The sequence below is a fragment of the Aulonocara stuartgranti genome, assembly GCF_965226115.1.
Source record: "Aulonocara stuartgranti genome assembly, chromosome: 16".
NCBI lineage: Eukaryota > Metazoa > Chordata > Actinopteri > Cichliformes > Cichlidae > Aulonocara > Aulonocara stuartgranti.
The window spans coordinates 737,501-757,536 of NC_138952.1; the positions used below are offsets into that span (position 1 = coordinate 737,501).

A 20,036-nucleotide genomic window follows, 5' to 3' on the forward strand; every position below is an offset into this window, starting at 1 on the left:
GGAGCTCACGGGCGCGTCACTGCAACTCCCCCTGGCTTCTGCTCCGCGGCTGCTGAGTGAGCCCTCATCTGGGACTCTCCTCAGCTCTTTCTGGGACAGTGGCGCGGCTGCCCCTCTGTTGGTCTTCCTTGGTCTCTTGTGTTCTGGGGGCCTCTGGATGTCTGGAGTTTTGATCTCCTCCATACCTGCTTCATGCCCTGGAGGACGGGGCTGTGGCCCCCCCACACCCTCTAGCAGATCATTACATGAAGGAACCTTTTAAAAAAACAAAAAACAAGCGCGTCCATGCTCACAGGTGTACACATGGGTGATCACACCCACAAACTACACCCTTTTTGGCTCCTACCTCAAAGCACACTGTGTTCTGTTGATCTTATGTGCTGCACAATAATGTTTAACATTTAGTATTTACTGTCATATTCCCATATATCATTGTGATGTTGTTTATTCTATTACTCTTGTTCTCTTCTGCATTTTTTCTTTTTTCTTTCTCAGCAGGTGATCCAGGTGATTGATATATGCATTTTTTTTGTCTGCTTATTTAGTTGGTTTTTGTTTTTTGCCCTTTATCCCCGCCCCTCTGCCCCGCTGTTTTTCTTTCCCCAGTCAAGTCTGTCCCGTATTTAGCAAGTGAAAATAAAATAAACAATAAAAGGTGAATCAAATAGATTACGGCGAGGCTGGGATGGTCCATCTGCTAACGTAGATCCGTTGGGCAACTTTCCTCGTCTTTAGACAATAATTCTGATGGAAAAAGAACCAAACGGGACAGGCGGGAAAGAAACAAACAAACAAAAGATGACGATGCAGTGCTCTGATTGGTCAGGTGTTTACTTGTGTAAAACGCTGAAACAACCACGTGTGACCAACCAAAGTAACGTGAACACGTTAAAGCTTCGTGCTGATCCTCAGGTACGACACCTGGACTCACCTGAGTGTTGGGAACATGGTTAGTGACGGCAGTCTCGCACGTTCCCGATATTCCCACGCTCCGTGCCGTGTTAGCTCCTGATTGGATGAATCAGTGACTCCTACTGGCGACTGATTTACAGGTGTTCAGTCAGCTGATGCCTCCCTGCAGTCTAACCTGACCTCTCTCGCTCTCTCTGTCAGCTGGTGCGCTTCGTGTTCAGGCAGACCTTCGAGGTGCTGAGGAGGCGGAGCTGGGACAGCAGGTAAGGAGTGGACACAGGTTTGTTCCCTGGTCATTTGCTGTGGCTCTGCGGGCTGTGACTGTTTCCTGTCTCCTCAGCGCCGTGTCTCAGTTCCTGGAGCTGCTGACGGCTCAGCTGCTGCAGAGCGACGCCGCGGCGCCGAGCGGCCTGCAGCTCCACGTCCTCGACCTTTACCTGACTGAGCTGGCGGTCATGGGAGCGGCAGAGGTAACACTCAGGTCACAACGTGACATCACTCACTGTACTGTTAAAACAAAGAAACGACCTCTGACCTCGCCTGTGAGCTGCTGGTTGTAATAGCACCGTGGACCACAGAGGGGTGCAGTGAATCGGCAACAGCGGGAATAACCTCTGCTTCCTGTCCGCAGCTCACCGCCGATCAGAACCTGACCCTCATCGAGCCGTTCTGCAGAACCGCGGCGAGAACCAAAGAGTGAGTCTGTGAGCCAATCAGCTCGCTTCTGTGAACAGCTCCCTTTAAAGCAGGAAGCTGATGGATCTGCTGTCTGTAACTCTGCTGGTGCCCCTCCCCCCTCTGTGCCCCCCGCAGTCGGACTCTGCTCAGCGGGATCTGCAGCAGCGTCTTCAGCACCATCATCAATCAGGCTCCCTTCGCCATCGATGACCTGATGAAGGAGGTGAGGGCGTCTGAGGACTCGGACTCGGGACAGGCGTCTGAAGGGGACGAGGAGGAGGAAGGAGATGAAAAGACGATGAAGATGGAAGCAGGGAGGAAGCAGCTTAATGGTAAGTGAGCGGAGGAGAAACAGGAAGTGCAGACGTGCGTTTGGTGCTGGTCTTTGTTAAGCAGGTGATGGGTGTGCTTACCTGTGTCCGTGACTCCACCCTCGCTGCTCTCAGGTGCTGATCCCTGGTAACTCTGCTCCGCGGTACCTTCATGATTTCTAACGTGCCGCTCTTCGGCGTCAGCTGATTGAAGGCAGCGCGAGACTTTCTTCCGATTTTATAGAAACGTGTTAAAATAACATAAACGAAGCCCGAGGCAGTGACGCCGTCTCCACACGAGGAGGCGGTCGAACGAGGGCGCCGCTGCACGAGAACACGTTAGCTGTGATAAGGAACGTGGCGAGGAGGAGGCTGCGGTCTCTGTCTGAGCTCAACTCTTCTAAAGATGGTCCTTTTTATTCTTCCAGGAAACAAAACCAACGAGGAAGCTGATGATGACGATGATGAGTTTGTTCACTTGGAGAACCTGGACTCGGACTCACTGCGTGATGAAGACGTTGGGCCGGTGCTGCAGGTGAAGGCCGGCGCTGGTTTTGCAGGAACTTTAAAACCTGAAAGTATTGACATGTGATGTTAGCGACACATGAGTCTGATTAGCTGAGATTTTACTTCCTGTCTGACCCCCCCCCCCCCTCCCCGGAGTAGTTCGATTACTCTGCACTGGCGGACAAACTGTTGGAGGCTTCCGGTCGGAGCGGCGTGCCAGCAGCCAACAGAGAGCGACTCTACAAGATCATAAAGACGTGAGTAGCGCCTCTGCCGGCTCCGTCGGTTGTTCTGGGCGGAGCCTGCAGGGTTGAATGTTTGTAGAAAGCTGCAGGCTTTCTTCTTCGTTGGTGTCCTCTGGTCAGTCTCACAGTAACTGTGTTCTTCTTCTCTGCCTGCTTTGGTGGTGCTGACCCTCAGACTGCGGGACCTGAGTGAAGGTACGAACCTCCATCACTGCTCCTCCACCTTTCTTCACACGTCCAAACACACAGTTAGATTCTGACCTTTGACCCCAATCTGCTCCTCCTGTCAGGCGTCTTTCCTCAGGACGAGTACCCGGAGGAGGTCTCCACGGACGAGGACGACGACATGTTCGGCAGCAGGAAGAGGATGAAAAAGAGAAGACGTCACCTGGAGGAGGAGGAGCCGGCAGCAAAGAAAGGTGAGAGCAGGAAGTGTGGCTTCCAGCAGGGGGCGCCGGTGCTGGTGAAGGAAGCATTGATGACCCGGCTTTTCACTCGTTATCATCACGGTGCTGACGATTTACAAGGAAGTGATGCAATGTTTTGTTTATGTACATCCTGCAAGTACTGTGTTGCAGTATTACCTGCTCACCTGTCCTCAGGTGAGCAGCCGCAGAGTCAGAGCTCGTTTAGACTGCACCAGTAAAACCAGCTGAGATTTAAAAACACGTGAAAACTGTTTGATTTTTGCTTCGGTTTGATGAAGGATTTCTTTGCTGCAGGTGGTCAGCTGACCTCGGCCTCACAGGTGCACATGTTTCCTGCCGCTGCTTCAGCTGAGCAGGCAGGTTTCAGTCGCTTCACTTCAGGTTTCACACAAACGTCCACCGGGCTGGCTCTGGTCCCCGGACCACATGTTGGACACCTGTGTATGACGGTCCCTCAGAGGCGGAGTTTGATCTAAGAGCAGAGATGATTTCAGTGCTGAACCTGAGCCAACAAGCCAATCAGGGGACAGTAAAATAAATGTTCCTGTCTAGGGATGGGTATCGTTTAGGTTTTATCCAATACCGGTGCCAAACCGGTACTTTTGAAACGGTGCCGGTGCTTAAAGAATGGAGAACACAAACTTTGTCCTAAACCTCTCATGTTTAGCTGTTTTCCACTTTTTCTTTGGTCATTTTAGCCTTTTTAGCAGGGTGAAGGGAGTATCTGCCATCAAACAAGAAGACAGCCGCATGTAGCTATGATGATGTTTGCTAGTTCACCTTACATGCATTAATGTAATCACGTGGTTAGCCTACTCAACGTAAATTACACACGAACAACATGAAGCTACTCACGCAGAGAAGAACGGCTGCTGCTGCATCATCATCCTCATCATTTCTGCTACACTGGCAGGGCTAGGGGCCAGGACTCTCCTCTTCGGGTTTTTGGGGGATGTTCTAACTCCGGGTCCGATAACAGGCACCACACCCGCAGTAGATGTGCTCGGTGTGAGGTCTGGCAGCAAGCTATCAAATACGCCGCATTTCTCGGCTTTAAAAAAAAAACGCTATGCGTCGCCAGGTGTTTCATCAGATTCGAGGTGTTACCTCCTTTGACAGTATCACAGTATCAGCTTAAAGCACTTGTTGCTGCTGAGTTTGCATCTTTTGCTGTGAAGTACAGCCAGACTTTGACCGCTTCGCCTTGGGCATTTTTAATCTGTAGCTCTGCTCTAAAAGAACGTACGTACCTGGCCCCGCCTACTATCCTCGGAAACGTAAAATGATTGGCTAGAATCTAAAGTGTATCACAGCTCAGGAAAAAAAAGCACCGAAATAAAGCACCGAAATGTGCGCTGCTTTTCGGTCTGGTTACTACCGTTTATGTCAGAACCGGTGGACACCAGTACCCATCCCTATTCCCGTTTTTAAGCTTTAAATCCAGTTTAGGTTCAGCTGGTTTCCATGGTGACAGTGGTCCAGTTGTTTTGGCTGATGTCAAGTTGGATAAAAAAGCGTCTCAGCAAGGCTCAGCTGCAGGTTTCCGTCTCTGCTCACCTGTACCTGCAGCCGATGCAGGTACAGGTGATCATCATGTCTGCGATGAGCAGATACGTGAACAGAAACCTGCTGATTGGTCGTAGCCGGGGAGCCCCGCCCTGAGCGTGGAGGAGAAAGACTGAGCTGGTCTGTCAGTTACAGAGCCTCAGCTTCTCAAACCCTCCAACGTGCGGCGCTCAGACACAGCGTGATGTCATCTGATAACCTGTTTGGTTCGAGGCCCCTGCCAAAGCGCCGCTCGCGCTCTGAGTTTAGATCATAAATGAAAGTCGGCGTGAAACATAACGGATGATTTTCAGCGAGCGATGATCTGTTTGTGCTTCCTCAGGGGAGGAAGAGGAGGACGCTGACGCCGCAGACAAAAAGAAGAAGAAGGGCGTGAAGGCCGGCACAGGAAGCTGTGAAGCATCCAGGGAAGGACTGGCAGCGCCTCAGAGCGACACGGCAACACCTGCCAAGAAAAAGAAGAAGAAGAAGAAGAGGAAAGCTGAGGGAACCACAGAACAGCCAGAACAGAAGCAAACGGCTCAAGAAGAAGAAGCATGGACGCCGTCAGGAACCCTCCACTCTGAGGCAGCGCCGCCACCTGACCACCAGGACCAACCACAGAAGAAGAAACAGAAAAGCACAGAGACTCCTCCCACAACAGAGCCGCAGGTTTCGTCTGCACGCGCTCCCATATCAGAGAAGAAGGAGGGCGTAACGGCAGATACAGGAAGCTGTGAGGCATCAAGAGAAAACGTGAGCGCGCCGCCGCCTCAGAGCGACTTTACGACTCCTACTAAGAAGAAGAAGAAGAAGAAGATGGCTGCTGAAGCAGCGCTGCCTGTTGGCGTGAGGAGCTCCGAGTCGGATGAGACACCTGCAGCAGGAAGTGACGCTGTAACACCAGCGAAGAAGAGGAGCGTCCCAGCTGATGAAGAGCAGGCACCTGAGGAGCCACAGCTCCCCAAGAAGAAGACGAAGAAAAAAGGAAAAGAGGAAATGACCACAGGCGTGACCGCTGCTGAGACACCACAGAAGAAGGATCAGCAAGAAGCTCCAGAAGAGGAAGAGGTCCAAAAGGAGGCTAGGAAGACACCAGGGAAGAAGAAGAAGAGCGTGACACAGGAGGCCGCTGAGGCGCAGGTTGGGGGTAAGGCAGGTGACACGGTGGCGTCCTCGGACAGAGAAACTCCCGCAAGGAAGAAGAAGAGGAAGATCCCCGTGGTGTTCGAGTTCGAGGCCGACGAGCTGCAGACCCTGAACGGCATCGCAGCAGAAGAAGAAGAGACCGCCACCAAGAAACCCCGACGCACCAGCGTGAGTGTCTGATGAGAGACATGGTCGAGAAGCCGCGAGGTGATCGCTCTCTAACCTTATGTTCTGTTTCAGGATGACGTGGCCACGCCCCCGAGCAACAAAACACCACAGAAGAAGAAGAGGAAGAGCGCCGGAGGGTCACAGTCGGACTTCATCACATTTCAGAGCAACGCCAAAGCACCAACGCCGCTCTTCTGTAAGACTAAGGCAAGCCCGGGCACGCCGGCGTCCAGCAGGAAGGTGAGCAGAGAGAACCTCAGACAGGAAACAGTTCGGTGATGTCACAGCTGCTTCCTCTCTGAGCCACTCCCAGACCTCCAACCGCTCAGACAGGAAGTGACATCACACTGAATAATGAAAGAATTCACAGACATGTTGATCTCACTGCTGAGGTTTCACCTGCTGCCTGATTCGTTTTCCACAGAAGCTTCAGACGCCAAAGTCGGACTCCAAGAAGGTGACCTTTGGCCTCAAGAACAACAAGACAGCCGGTAAGAAACTCAGCGTAGGTCATGGTTCTAAGATTTCAGGTGTTTTCAGCTTCATGTCAGAGTGCAGGGCTCTACAGCGCCACCCAATCTTTCAATGGTGTAACTAAAGAAATCTTAGGTGTGACCAACTGTTCGAGTAACAAACAAAGTCTCTGCAACTCTGAAAGTCTCCGTGTGGTCAGCAGCAGACGCATCATGCCTGAAGTGCACGTGTAAAACTGTTCAGCGATGTGGTTAAAAATCTGGGCGCACCAGTGCAGGCAACAAGTTCGTCTAGAGCCCTGCAGCGCCTCTTTCTGTCATCGTCACCATATCTGTTTTTAACCATGAGGCCCAAACACAACAGCTGCCAACATCTGTAACATTTACACTCTCACACACACACACACACACACTCTCACACACACACTCACACACACCCTCACACTCACTCACACACACACTCTCACACTCACACACACACACACTCTCACACTCACACACACTCACACACACACACTCTCACACTCACACACACACACTCTCACACTCACACACACACACTCTCACACACACCCTCACACTCACTCACACACACACTCTCACACTCACACACACACACACTCTCACACTCACACACACTCACACACACACACTCTCACACTCACACACACACACTCTCACACTCACACACACCCTCACACTCACTCACACTCACACACACACACTCTCACACTCACACACACACACACTCTCACACACACTCACACACACACACTCACACACACCCTCACACTCACTCACACACACACTCTCACACTCACACACACACACACTCTCACACTCACACACACTCACACACACACACTCTCACACTCACACACACACACTCTCACACTCACACACACTCACACTCACACACACACACTCTCACACTCACACACACACACTCTCACACTCACTCACACTCACACACACACACTCTCACACTCACACACACACACTCTCACACTCACTCACACTCACACACACACACTCTCACACTCACACACACACACTCTCACACTCACTCACACTCACACACACACACTCTCACACTCACACACACACACACACTCTCACACTCACTCACACTCACACACACACACTCTCACACTCACTCACACACACACACTCTCACACTCACTCACACTCACACACACACACTCTCATACTCACACACACACACTCTCACACTCACTCACACTCTCACTCACACACTCTCACTCACACACTCTCACACACGCACACTCACACTCACTCTCACACTCACTCACACACACACACACACTCACTCACACACTCACTCTCACACTCACTCACACACACACACACACTCACACTCACTCACACACTCACTCTCACACTCACTCACACACACACACACACTCACACACACACACACACTCTCACTCACACACACACACACTCTCACACTCACTCACACTCACACACACACACTCTCATACTCACACACACACACACACTCTCACACTCACACACTCACTCACACACACACACACTCTCACTCACACACACACACATTATTCTCACATTAGTTTTTTTGATTAAGTGATGAAGTCCAGCAAAGGTGGATCCACTTCAAAGACCGTTTCAGTAACAGCGGTGAACAGCAGCACTCACCTGTGCACCTGTTGTTTGCTCTCCTGATGGTGTTTTGTGCTCTAACATGTTGTGGGTCTGTGTGCTTCATCACGTCTTCATCACGAGTTCCTGTTGGAGTAATTTTTCGTTTTCTCTGATTGGTGCAGAGTTCAAGAAGACGGATCGCAGCCTGCTGGTGAGTCCTGACGGCTCGTCACGAGTTCCCTTCGACCCGCAGCAGAAACCCAAATTCGGCGTGTTGAAGGCTCCGCCCACACCACTGAGCGCCAATGTGAAAAGGACACCAGCCGGCAAAAAGAAGGGCGGCGCCCCAAAGAGCACGCCCAAACGACGAGTGGTGGCCTCGGACTTTTTCTGAGCCTTCGGTGACGGACTGATGAGGAAATAAATTTATTTTGGAGTTTTATGTTCTTTGCATCTGTGTTTGTATCTGAGTGACTCGAATAAAGTTACTCGCTTCAGTTTTTCCACATTTAGTAAGCGACTCGTCTCTGTGTGATCGAAGGACAAAACGCCGTTCAGGAAGGTTCGACACAATCACGACATGATCGTATCTGGTCCTGTGAAACACAAAGCTGATGTGTCAGGATCAACACGAGTGCTGAAGTTCATCACGTCTGTGCCGCTTAGAAACAATGGATCTGCTTACTGTGCCGTGCTAACCTCAGACCGCCCGGCACACAGGCGACAGCACGACCCTTCAGGTCCTGAGCTCGGGTCGTGATGTCATCACAGGAAGCTCAGAGCTGGATGTTTTTGTAGTTTTGAATGAAACTACAATGAATTATCCAGTGTCAGCCGCTGGAGCGAAGTGTTTCCGAGCTGCTGTTACCGCGAGCTCAGATTCTTGAACAATATCAGATGAACCTTTATTAGTCCCACAGAGTGAAGTGAGACGCAGCAAAAACTAAGAAAAACAAAAGAATAAGATCAAAAGAATAACATACGATATAAAACAGAACAAAATAAAAACCTGTTTTTTTATATTCTGTGAGCTTTTGTCAGAAAAATGACACTTGGTGGTTTTGCAAAATGAGGTTTTATTTTAACACAATTTAAAGAAATGACAGCTTTGGTGCTGCTGGCAGAAACAGCTGCTGTGTGTGGAGCCTGACTCACTGCTGCCTCTGCTGGACACCAGAGGAACTGCGAGCTCGTTGGCTCACAGCTGTGTGACAAATATTCAAACTTCAGTAACCAACCAGTGTTGAGGTGTGCGCCTCCATCTTTTATATACAGTCTGTAGCCTCTGTTCAAACCTGTGATGGAGCTCGAGACTTCTTTCCTCACCTGAACATCACCTGTGCGCATATGTCTGTGTGTGTGTCTGTGTGTGTGTGCGTGCGTGCGTGTGTGTCTGTGCGTGTCTGTGTCTGTGCGTGTGTCTGTCTGTCTGTCTGTCTGTGTGTGTCTGTGTCCGTGCGTGTGTCTGTCTGTGTGTGTGTCTGTGTCTGTGTGCGCGTGTCTGTGTCTGTGTGCGAGTCTGTGCGTGTGTCTGTCTGTGTGTGTCCTTCTCAGCCTCTCTCTCTCCCTCTGTCAGTCTCTGTCTCTGTGCGCAGGCGCATTTCGGAGCTTGTTGTCTGGCTGTTACCGGATCGACGGGACGACGTCCTACTGAGAAACCAGAGCGCGCGTGTGCGCGACAGCTGTGTGCGCGTGAAGTCGTGGCTCTCGGTGCGCGTGCAGGAGGTGTAAAATGTGCGCTGAGCGCTTCATCCCGCTGACAGCGCTCCTCTTCATCAGCGTGGCGCTGCCAGCTGTGCGCTGTGAGTATGACCCGCTCTCCTCCTCCTGGGGTTACTGATGAAAGGAGGGTTCTCTGAAACGTGAGCACAGATTTGGTGGACACGCCGTGGGAGCTGTTCCACTGAGTTTGACGCGGGTGGACCTGGGTGGGAGCTTCTGTGTGCAGCGTGGATGTGACAGACACAGAGCCACAACATTAGAAGCAGCTGTGGGTCTGAGGCGCGTGTTTCAGGTGTGTCCTGTGTTCAGCTGTGGACCATCAGGTCTTCACACCTGACACAGCGGCTCTCATGACACATATTTTCGTGACTTTTAGTTTTTTGGCGGGAGCATGCTCGCTCGGATCTCAAACTGCTTTTTGATTCCGGTGAAATCTTTCGATGTCTCTGTCAGCAGGTGTTTGGTGTCTGAGCGCTTCTTTAGCCCTGTTATCAGCTGATGATCACAAAGCTTTGGTCAGACTGTCTGTGGGGGTCAGAGTTCACAGCACAGGAAGTGGGGTTGTTGTCCCAGCGTCCGGCAGACAGTCTGGGTTCTTCTTTCAGGTGAGACGTGAACACTGATGTCATCTGTGTATTTTGGTGTTGTCTGGGCCCCGTGGCTCGATGGGGATGGGTGGAGGCACTGGGTGGAGGGCGATCGGGGCTCAAGAGTTGGCAGTTCGTCTTGTAATCGGAAGGTTGCCGGTTCAATCCCCAGCTCTCTGTCTTGGTCGTTGTGTCCTTGGGCAAGACACTTCACCTGCCGCTTACTGGTGTTGGCCAGAGGGGCCGATGGCGCGATACGGCAGCCTCGCTTCTGTCAGTCTGCCCCAGGGCAGCTGTGGCTACACCTGTAGCTGCCTCCACCAGTGTGTGAGAGTGACTGAACAGTGCATTGTAAAGCGCTTTGAGGGTCTCGAAAAGCACTATATAAATGCAATCCATTATTATTATTATTATCATTATTATTATTATTATTATTATCATTACTGCGTCAGTTTTGGAAGCACGTTGTTGTTCCGATGAGTCCAGGTTGGTCGTCGATGCTCACAGAGTGAGCTGAACCTGCTGCGTTTGCTTAAAGGCTGCCAGCTGATGCTCATCAGCGTAACTCCCACACACACAGTTACATCCAGATCATGTGATGTGCTGCCACAGCCTGTACCTGCTCTCACGCGTCCTCCAGCGAGGACGAGATGAAGCTGCTGTTGGATCAGCAGGTGCAGAGCAGCTGATCTGAGATCAGAGTCCACATGAATGAAAATGAGATGTAATGATGCTCTTACTGATCTGCTGTCTCCTCACAGTTTATCAGGCTGGCTGAAAATCACATGTGTGGCTCAGACTGCTGTGAAAGATGGTGTTCCACAGAGGAGGAGGTGGAGGAGGTGGAGAATGCAGAACACACATCAGTGAAGGACGGAGCCCGAGTCGTGGGCGAGAGGCTGTGCTGGGGTCAGTTCTGTGCAGCGTCCTCATCAAATCAAATCAAACGTATTTCTTCTGATGAATGTCAGCTAACATCAGCTGACCTGTTACCATGGATACGTCTGCTATGGATCTGTGAGCTGATAACTCGCTCCTTTCATCTGTGACACCAGCGCAGTCTCCACTCTCGCTCCACTCTCAGGAACCGGCTGCTGTTTTTGGGAAGTCTTCGTTAGAACTGGGACAAAACAACGTGAGGAAAAACCGAACGAGGCTTCAGTCTGCTCCGTCACCTTCATCTCCACCACACTGACCCCACCTCCTTTGTGGAGATGACGGGCGGACTGAGCGCTCGCAGTGATGGCTGCTCTCCTCCGAGCAGTCTGCGTGACACGTTCACACTCAGCACGGAGGCAGATCTGTGATCGCTGACTCGTTACATCTCATAATTACCACTGAAAGCTTTGTGAGTGCACTCTGTGAACAGCTGGACTGGAAAGGCATGATGTCATCACGCTGATGGAGGGCAGCGTCTGCTCGAAGGACGCTTCAGTCTGCGCTGAGCGTTCAGCTCCTCCTCCATCTGCTGACCTCACATATCTGTGAGTGGTAAAGGTTAAAGGTTAGAGTCACACACCTGAGCGGTGTGCTCCAGCAGCATCAGCCTGTAATGTGACTGCTTTAAAAACCCACTTTACACCACAGCTCAGTGAGAACAGCCCAATAAAGAGCCAGGAAAAGGTCAGGTGATCCGAAAGTGTTCATATAATATTCTATAAGAAATAAATGCACGTTATTTATTGACGCGTTTCACAGGAAGAAACTGAAAATGTTTCAGCAGCTAAAAGTGATTACAGCCACCTCACGATCCAGCAGCAGGAAGTGGCAGTGATGCTTCAGTGTGATGTCATCAGTCTGTCACATGACTCTGCTGCACTCTCCTTCACAGCGTTGCCTCAGCTCTTTGTGCTTTGCAGCATTCGTTATGCACGGCTCTCTGAGCTCCGCTTCATGCATGCTGCTGTGCTCGGGTTCTTTGTCCGGTGATTGGTCGACAGACGGCAGAATACTCTGACTGGATCATCGTCCCTCCTCCGCCGGGCTGACGGCTGTATGAGCTGTTCGGTCTCGTCTGTTCCAGAAGTCTTTGTTTAGCTGCACCTTTGCAGAGCTGAGCTCCCGTGTGAAGAGCACTTCCAAACAGCCATACTTGTTCAGTCTGTGCTGAACTTTGACCTTTAACCTGCTAACTGAGGCCTGTAGAGTTTGAGGTGGAGACGAGATGGTGAATCTGCAGGGATGTAAACTCCTGGGAGGATTGTAGCATCATGCTAACATCCCTGAATGCTGCAGACCTGCAGACAGAAGTCCTGCTGCAACAGAGGTCCTCACACTGCTGCTGGTCATTCATCGGTGCATTAACAGCAGCTGGCTGATGTTAACCTGAGTGGAAGCAGTAAGGATGGCCTTTATCTTTCACATTATGGGGATTATTACTGAAGCAGGAGTACAAACATCCAGTTTGTCCTGGTTCAGAATGAGGAAAAAGTCCTTCCAGAAATTCACACATCCGGATCATGAATGTGGAAACATTTCCTGCGAGTGGTGTTTGGTCCCAGCTTGCTTCAGGCTCTGTTCCTTGTTTAAAGTGTGGATCAGCGCATGAGTCCAGGACATGACTGGATTGCACATGAGTTTCCAGCCTTGCGTCGTCTCTCAGCCTCCGCCTGCTCATTAGGACAGGGTGTGAAGGGCAGCGGTAATCACAGGATGAATTTAACGAGGCAGCAGCTTTTTGTCTGCGTGCACAGAGGACCTGCTGCCTGTGGGCGGCTTTTCTGTTAATGAGGAGAACAGATGAATCTGAACCTCGAGGCAGGATTAGTATTTTCCTTTCCACCCGATCTCAGCAGGAAGATCACATGACCGGGTCTCTGCGTCTCTGCCAACCATTTTCATAAAAGTTCTGTTTGTTTTGTCCCACGAGGGGAGACGATGTCTGTCCGTCACAGATAACCGAGACAAATCCAGAGATGTGCAGGAAGCTTCTTTGAAGATAATCAGTGTGCCAGCGCCAGACGTCTTATCAGAAACTATCTCTGGTCCACCAGCCGTGGACAGTCTAATGAAAGATGGTATCAGACTTCATCCACAGGCAGCTCCACCTCCTCCACCCATCGCTCATCATTTCCTCTGTTATTAAAGCTCAGGCTGAAACAGTCACAGCACAGAAAGAACAAAGAAAAAATACTTTTGTTTTAGCTGTTTTTGAGTCTTTTGGAGCTTTGAAAATGAAAAGTAGATGTTGGATGGTTGGTATGGCAACTCTTCTGAGCGCACGTTAAAAAAATGGGCAAATATCCCAGAATGCATTTAGTCCAAAACTCAAACAAGGTAGTGGCGGAGTTTGATATATTACTCTATTTGCCTGGATTTAGCTACAGCGGCTAGCGAGCTGATTGGAGACCAAAACAGCCAATCAGAATTTTTGCATCCGAGTCTGTTTTGTGGCACAAATATAACGCTGCACAGAAAAAGTTGAACACGCAGGAGCAGAGACGTTGCGAGCAGGTCCGCAGAGATCTGAGCAGAGCAAATACAAAAACTGAATGAGAGAGGCTGGTGTGTGTCTGTGTGTGTGTGTCTGTGTGTGTGTGTGTGTGTGTGTCTGTGTGTGTGTGTGTGTCTGTGTGTCTGTGTGTGTGTGTGTGTGTCTGTGTTTGTGTGTGTGTGTGTCTGTGTTTGTGTGTGTGTGTGTGTCTGTCTGTGTGTGTGTGTGTGTGTCTGTGTCTGTCTGTGTGTGTGTGTGTGTGTGTCTGTCTGTGTGTCTGTGTGTGTGTGTGTGTCTGTGTGTGTGTGTGTGTGTGTGTGTGTCTGTGTGTCTGTGTGATAGCAAACACTGAAATACATTGTTTGCATGCAGCAATGAATTTTATTCACTCGAATTTCTTTCACGTGTGCTCAGAATAGTGGCACAAACAGCGCCATAGGTTGGTTGGATGTCATGGATGGATGGTTAGATTGACGGTTGGTGGGTGGATGTGTTGGTTGGGTGGGTCCAATAAAGATCCTGGTTGAAGCGGTGTGTAGTCAGACAGGTGAGCAATGGTCGCCCATCATGTGGAGTCTGTGCGCTGCACTGCTGTTCCTGTGATGGAGGTCACATGCGGGGCCTGAGTGTTTTTCACTCGCTGCCTCTAACCTCTGAGGTCAGCGCTCAGACTCTGTGCTCCGGGAGGACAACACTCTGAACTGGAGGAGCTCTGCTCCTGCTCAGTGATGCTCCGCAAACAGCCTCTGCTTTTATCGGGAGGGGCGTGTCCTAACGTGATTACATTTATCGTCACTGACGGCTGTGCTGTGATGCATTCGTGTGCATCCACAGCAGGAAAGAATATCTGATCGCTAACAAAGAAATGTCTGATTTCTATGGTGGTTTCATTTTAGCGCAGAGGCAGGAAAACACAAGAACATTAAAGTGAGTCGCAGGTCAGTGAGGGAGACCCACAGCTGCTGTTAGTCTCTGAAATGAATTCAAAGCAGCGCGAGACGAAAAGAAAAAACGCTCCTCGTGTGTGATCGGTGTCTGTGATTGGAGCCTCTCTTCTCTCCATCACAGACACTTATTACACCCACTGCATCCACAAAGCCACCAGCATGGTGGAGGATGCCACACACCCCGCACACACACCCCGCGCACACACTCTTAACCCTGCTGCCGTCTGGCACAGAGGAACCAGAGCGTCCGGGCGCTCACTGCCAGCCTGAGGAACAGTTTATTCCCCCAACACACACACACCAAGTCAGGGCTGGCTTTATGCTGGGGCAAGAAGGGGCAACGCCCCCTTAAACAATCGTTCTGCCTCCTTAAGTTAAACTTTTAGAAGTTGAGAAAGAAAATAATAGATTTCTGTGCTTTTTACTGTCTGTTTGCTCTGTGCAGTGCTTCACAGCTGGGAGCTCTTTTTGCTCGTTAAAGAGGACATGAAACACTGAACATGTTTACCCCACTGATCCTGACACACCGGGTCATGTTCAGCACCATCTTCTGTCAGTACGAGCGTGACGTCATGTGATTGGTTGGTTGAGGCTAACAGACTCACATTAGTTTATGTTAGCTAACTAGTGACAGGATCGATACCTCAGAGGAAAATAGGGACATTAAAGCTAAACATCAGTGTGAGGGGATCACTGTAGTGCTGCAGCAGTGAGTTTATGTGAAACCAGGACATACTGTGGACATACTGTCCACTTTACTGTCTGTGTCTGTAGCAGGAAGTGGCTGTTTGGCTAGCTGCACTGAAACAGGAAATCCAGCTGTTAGCCGTGATGTTGGTGTTTGTAAAGGACAGTGTAGAGGAGAGGCTGTTTGCTGCAGCCAACCAACCACCTGACGTCACGTTCGTACTGACAGAAACATGTTTTTATAACTTTAAGCTGTTATTTGTTAAATCCAGCTTCACAGCAGTTACATGTGTGTCAGAGTCAGAGCTCAGTGGGGTAAATTAGCCTCGATGTGTTCAGTGTTTCCTCTTTAAAGCTCAGTACAGACAACAGAAGGTTCTCACCTGTGGTTCATTGAGCAGCTCTGTGTTACCGCGGTCATACAACAGAAGAGCCCCGCCTGCAGCTACAGACGCCGTGTTATGGCGAGCAGGTGTGAGGTGAGACGGCCTGCAGACAAACCAACAGTGACGCTGTTGGAGGTGTGCAAATCACCTGCTGTCATTAAAGGTTTAAGTCTGGATGAACTCCTGAACAGATGATGGTACCGCCACAAGACGACCTCTGACCTTTGACCTCTTCTATCTGTTTCAGGTCAGGGGATGACCGAGCCTGATCAGAGTCTTCTTGGCAGCGGGAACGGTGGGATCACCGTGGGAGGCCTCAAGTCCGTCCTGGAAGACGCCATCTCCCCGGCCTTTGGCGCCACCATCATCATCATCATCACGGTGATCATGTCCGGCAGTGCGTACCTCTGCTTCCTCAAGTACATCTGCAACGGCTGCTGCAAGCCCATGCAGGTGGTACCAGCCGCTGACGTGGACCCCAACAAGGTGGAGGAGCAGGTGTAGGTGATGGAGTCGGTCCCCGTGCTCGATTCAGGCCGTCGAGTTTTTCTGTCTGAAACGTTGTTTTCAGTTTCCTGCAGCTGGATGGATCAGAGGCCTCTGCAGGCGAGACGTGAAGCTCAGCACAGGCTGGAGAAACCAGCCAATCAGTGAACACCAACATGGTGCAACCACCTGCCAGACGCGTCACAAAATCAAAGACCTTACTTCAGTGGTTTGTTGGATCTCTGTGTTTGTGTTCAGTGGAGCTCTGTGTGCTGACATGTTCATGGAGCGTCAGCAGGTAAAAATACGAGGCTGCAGTTTCTGTGAGGATCTTCAGGAACTGTTCTCCAGGCTTCCTGAAGGACAGTCAAAGCTCTTCTTTGGATGTTTCTGCCTTTCAATTCAATTCAATTTTATTTATATAGCGCCAAATCACAACAAAAGTCGCCTCAAGGCGCTTCATAGATACAGAGAAAAACCCAACAATCATATGACCCCCTATGAGCAAGCACTTTGGCGACAGTGGAAAGGAAAAACTCCCTTTTAACAGGAAGAAACCTCCAGCAGAACCAGGCTCAGGGAGGGGCGGGGCCATCTGCTGCGACCGGTTGGGGTGAGAGAAGGAAGACAGGATAAAGACATGCTGTGGAAGAGAGACAGAGGTTAGGGTTGCTTGTGTTCTCTGTCAGGATGATCCCACACTGCTTCAGTGGAGCTGAGCTCTGAGGAGGCGCATCCATCACTGATGTGTGCTTTGTGTTTGGCATCACTATGATGCTGAAAAATGAAGCTGCTGCCAGTCAGATGTTTCCAGATGTTCCTGCGTGGTGGATCAGACTCTGTAATTCATCAGTTTATCAAAGAACCTGAAACCATGACACAGCCTCCACCGTGCTTCACAGATGGCTGCAGACGCTCACTGCTGGACCTCCTCCTGACCTCCTCGTACACACTGACCATGATGTGGATCCATCTCTCCATCACACCTGTTCCTCTGACCTTCAGTCCAGTTCTGGTGTCATTTTCAGCCTCAGGTTACTTTATTTCTACATGGAGGTAGCTTTGTTCTGCAGCTGTGAATCCTCACATACACACTCTCAGTACAGCTACACACAAACACAACGTTCATTCGTCCGTCTCAGTAACGGCGGCTACAACAAAGCCATTTTTAAACGTGCTGTTTTACGTTTTGGGACCAGAAGGAAAAACTGAAACGGACCAGCTGCACCTGCCTGCTGTGGTTCCTCTGTCGGCCCGTTGGACTGAGTTTCTTTTCTTTACCGATAAATATCCAAACTGTGACACCAAAGAAAAATGACAGGGTGATAAAATAAACCATCATGGTTTTGTCAACATGGAAGCGAGAAAGCTGTGCGAGACATGAGCGTGGCTGGTGGGCGTTAAGCTCCACAGTCTGACCTGTAATAAGACTGACTTCATGTGTGCGAGTGCTTTTCCTAAAGTCACGAGTCGTATCTTTAGACGTAGCTATGCTCGGCTGCAGACAGGACACCTCAGCAAGTACTGAGTCATGGCTGCTACGTGCTGTGGCTGGAAAGAAACACAGCAGATTTCCATGAGACTTACTGCTTCTTACGGAGCAGAAGGCTTTTCCACGTGACCCCCGCTCGATGCCAATGTGCTCGTTATGTTTGCGGCTGAATGAACTGAACATCAGCTGGCTCACAGTCTGGATGCTGCTGTGGTTCTCACTCTGGACCAGGCTTGGTGTTCCTCAGCAGCACGGCGAGGTCAGACGGCGTACGTGTTTAAAAACAGGATTCCTACAGATTCAGTCACTCATGGTTTAATCTTAGGATGAGCTCTAACTCACCTGGAAGGAATAATCGTGTCTTTTCAAAACACAGAATAAGAACACATCAGCAAGCGTCCACATCATCCCCACAAGTCTCTGTGAACATGTCCCCACTGTGTGCTGCGTAAGTGAGCAGTGAGTGCACACAGCTGTGATCTGGACTCATCTGTTTGCCTTCAGTAAGGATGTCTTCCTCACAGACGTCCTTACTCAGAGCATTTCTGAGGAGGCTTCAGTGAACAGCAGATGATCAGCTGAAGGTCCTCCTTGTTTACCTGCTGTGGATGGGCTGGTTCTGTGTTCATGTCTGTTATGTGTTGACACGGCTCTGGTTCATCTTTTTGTTAGGAGCCTTTGATGCTTGAATGAGTTGTAGGTCAGAGTTCAGACCCTTAATAAAAAACCTTCCTCGGGTACAAAGACTGGACTGAACCTGAGTGTAAGAGCAGCCAGTGTCCAAAGAAGACCTTTTACAGACCTTCAGGGGGATGTGGATCAAAGGTAAGGAAATGACGGTGGCTCAACAGTACTGAGCTGTAAAAAGACTAAAACAGCATTTCAGGAAAACATGAGTGTTTCACACAGACTGTGTCCTGTCGCCGTGCTGATTGTTGTACGTGTGTGCGTGTGCGTGCGTGTGGGTACGTGCGTGTGTGTGTGTGCGCGCCGAGCTCTGTATTCTCCAAAACGTGTTTTTTAATAATTAAAAACATGAACGCTGAGGCTGTGACGCCGAGTTAATGATCCCAGCCGTGAGCTCGGAGCTCATCAAACACACAAACATGGACGCTGCAGCATCCTGTCAGCAGACCCATCACCATGGAGACCAAACATGTCCTCCTGTGACAAAAACTCCGCCCTGATGTGATTTGAATCTGCTTCCTCCTGATTGTTCGGAGGCGCCTCACGCATCCAGCAACGGAAGTGAGTTCAGAACTGACACACACACGTACTCGTTTTCATATGCTAGTGAGGACATCTCATTGACATAACCCTAACCTGACCCCGACACTAAAACCTTCAAATTCATGTGGACGACCCTTTGTCCCCAGGACTGCGGGTCCCCACAAGTATAGTAGGATGCCAATTTTTGGTCCTCACAAAGATAAATTTTATTTATGAGCGCCTTTCAAGTCACCCCAGGACACTTTACAATAGGATAAAACACTTAGTAAAGATAACATTAACAAACAGTGGAGTCACAGTGAATATGCAGATTTGAACAGATGAGTTTTGAGTTGGGATTTAAACTGGGAGAGAACCAGTGTTTCTTATTTCTGGGAGCAGAGCAGCTGAAAGCTCTGCTTCCCACGGTGGTGAGGCAGAAGGAAGGCACAGCAAGCTGGATGGAAGAAGAAGATCGAAGTGAACGGGCAGAACAGGTGGTGGTTAACAGGTCAGCAAGGTAAGGAGGAGCGAGGTTATGAAGGGCCTTGAAGGTGAGCAGAAGAAGTTTGAATATTATCTGGATTTTCACAGGGAGCCAGTGAAGTTCCTGAAGAACAGGTGATGTGCTGGTAGGAGGGGTTCTGGTGGTAATGTGAGCAGCAGAGTTCTGAACCAGCTGAAGCTGATGGAGGGATTTTTGGGGGAAACCATGCAAAAGAGAGTTGCAGTAGTCGATACAGGAGGTAACAAGACCAAGGCTCTTAACCTGAAGATGCCTAAACATGGCGCGCACACACACACGACATAAAACTGACAGATTGATGATGTCACCTACACCTGTCAGTGAGGGGGGCGGACCCTTCCTGTCTTCGTGCTCACTGGTTACAGGCTGTCATGTGACTGCCCTCCTCGCCTGTCGCTTTACCTGCTCATCATTAAAGCTGCTGTGCAGGTGCGAGTTTTCAGAGCGTCCACCTGAAGCGGGCCTCAGAGTGGAGGGAGGTTCACGCCTCCTCTCTGAGGGACAGTGAAGAGCTTTGAA

General features: G+C 50.2%; 2 protein-coding genes across 3 annotated transcripts in view; both read left to right on the top strand.

Moving 5' to 3' along the window:
* Positions 1 to 8,554, top strand: part of rrp1 (ribosomal RNA processing 1) — a 13,486-nt gene extending 4,932 nt beyond the window's left edge. For both annotated transcript variants that reach the window (XM_082509174.1, XM_082509175.1), the window contains exons 6-17: positions 1,114 to 1,175; positions 1,253 to 1,382; positions 1,544 to 1,608; positions 1,726 to 1,922; positions 2,330 to 2,436; positions 2,568 to 2,665; positions 2,829 to 2,848; positions 2,944 to 3,072; positions 4,970 to 5,943; positions 6,016 to 6,183; positions 6,368 to 6,434; positions 8,225 to 8,554. In XM_082509174.1, the coding sequence (XP_082365300.1) occupies positions 1,114 to 1,175; positions 1,253 to 1,382; positions 1,544 to 1,608; positions 1,726 to 1,922; positions 2,330 to 2,436; positions 2,568 to 2,665; positions 2,829 to 2,848; positions 2,944 to 3,072; positions 4,970 to 5,943; positions 6,016 to 6,183; positions 6,368 to 6,434; positions 8,225 to 8,436 (2,229 nt within the window). In that variant the 3' untranslated portion in view covers positions 8,437 to 8,554. The remainder of the gene's footprint in view (positions 1 to 1,113; positions 1,176 to 1,252; positions 1,383 to 1,543; positions 1,609 to 1,725; positions 1,923 to 2,329; positions 2,437 to 2,567; positions 2,666 to 2,828; positions 2,849 to 2,943; positions 3,073 to 4,969; positions 5,944 to 6,015; positions 6,184 to 6,367; positions 6,435 to 8,224) is intronic.
* Positions 8,555 to 9,741: 1,187 nt separating this feature from the next.
* LOC309691298 (uncharacterized protein) lies at positions 9,742 to 16,799 on the top strand. Its single transcript, XM_082508929.1, has 2 exons — positions 9,742 to 9,844; positions 16,052 to 16,799. The coding sequence occupies exons 1-2, from the start codon at positions 9,775 to 9,777 to the stop codon at positions 16,306 to 16,308; spliced, it is 327 nt and encodes a 108-aa protein (XP_082365055.1). The 5' UTR covers positions 9,742 to 9,774; the 3' UTR covers positions 16,309 to 16,799.
* The last annotated feature ends 3,237 nt before the right edge of the window (positions 16,800 to 20,036 follow it).

Coding starts and splice junctions, on each gene's coding strand:
- LOC309691298 (XM_082508929.1), top strand. CDS start 9,775: ATGTGCGCTGAGCGCTTCATCCCGCTGACAGCGCTCCTCTTCATCAGC. Junction 9,845..16,051: donor GGCGCTGCCAGCTGTGCGCT/GTGAGTATGACC, acceptor TATCTGTTTCAG/GTCAGGGGATGACCGAGCCT.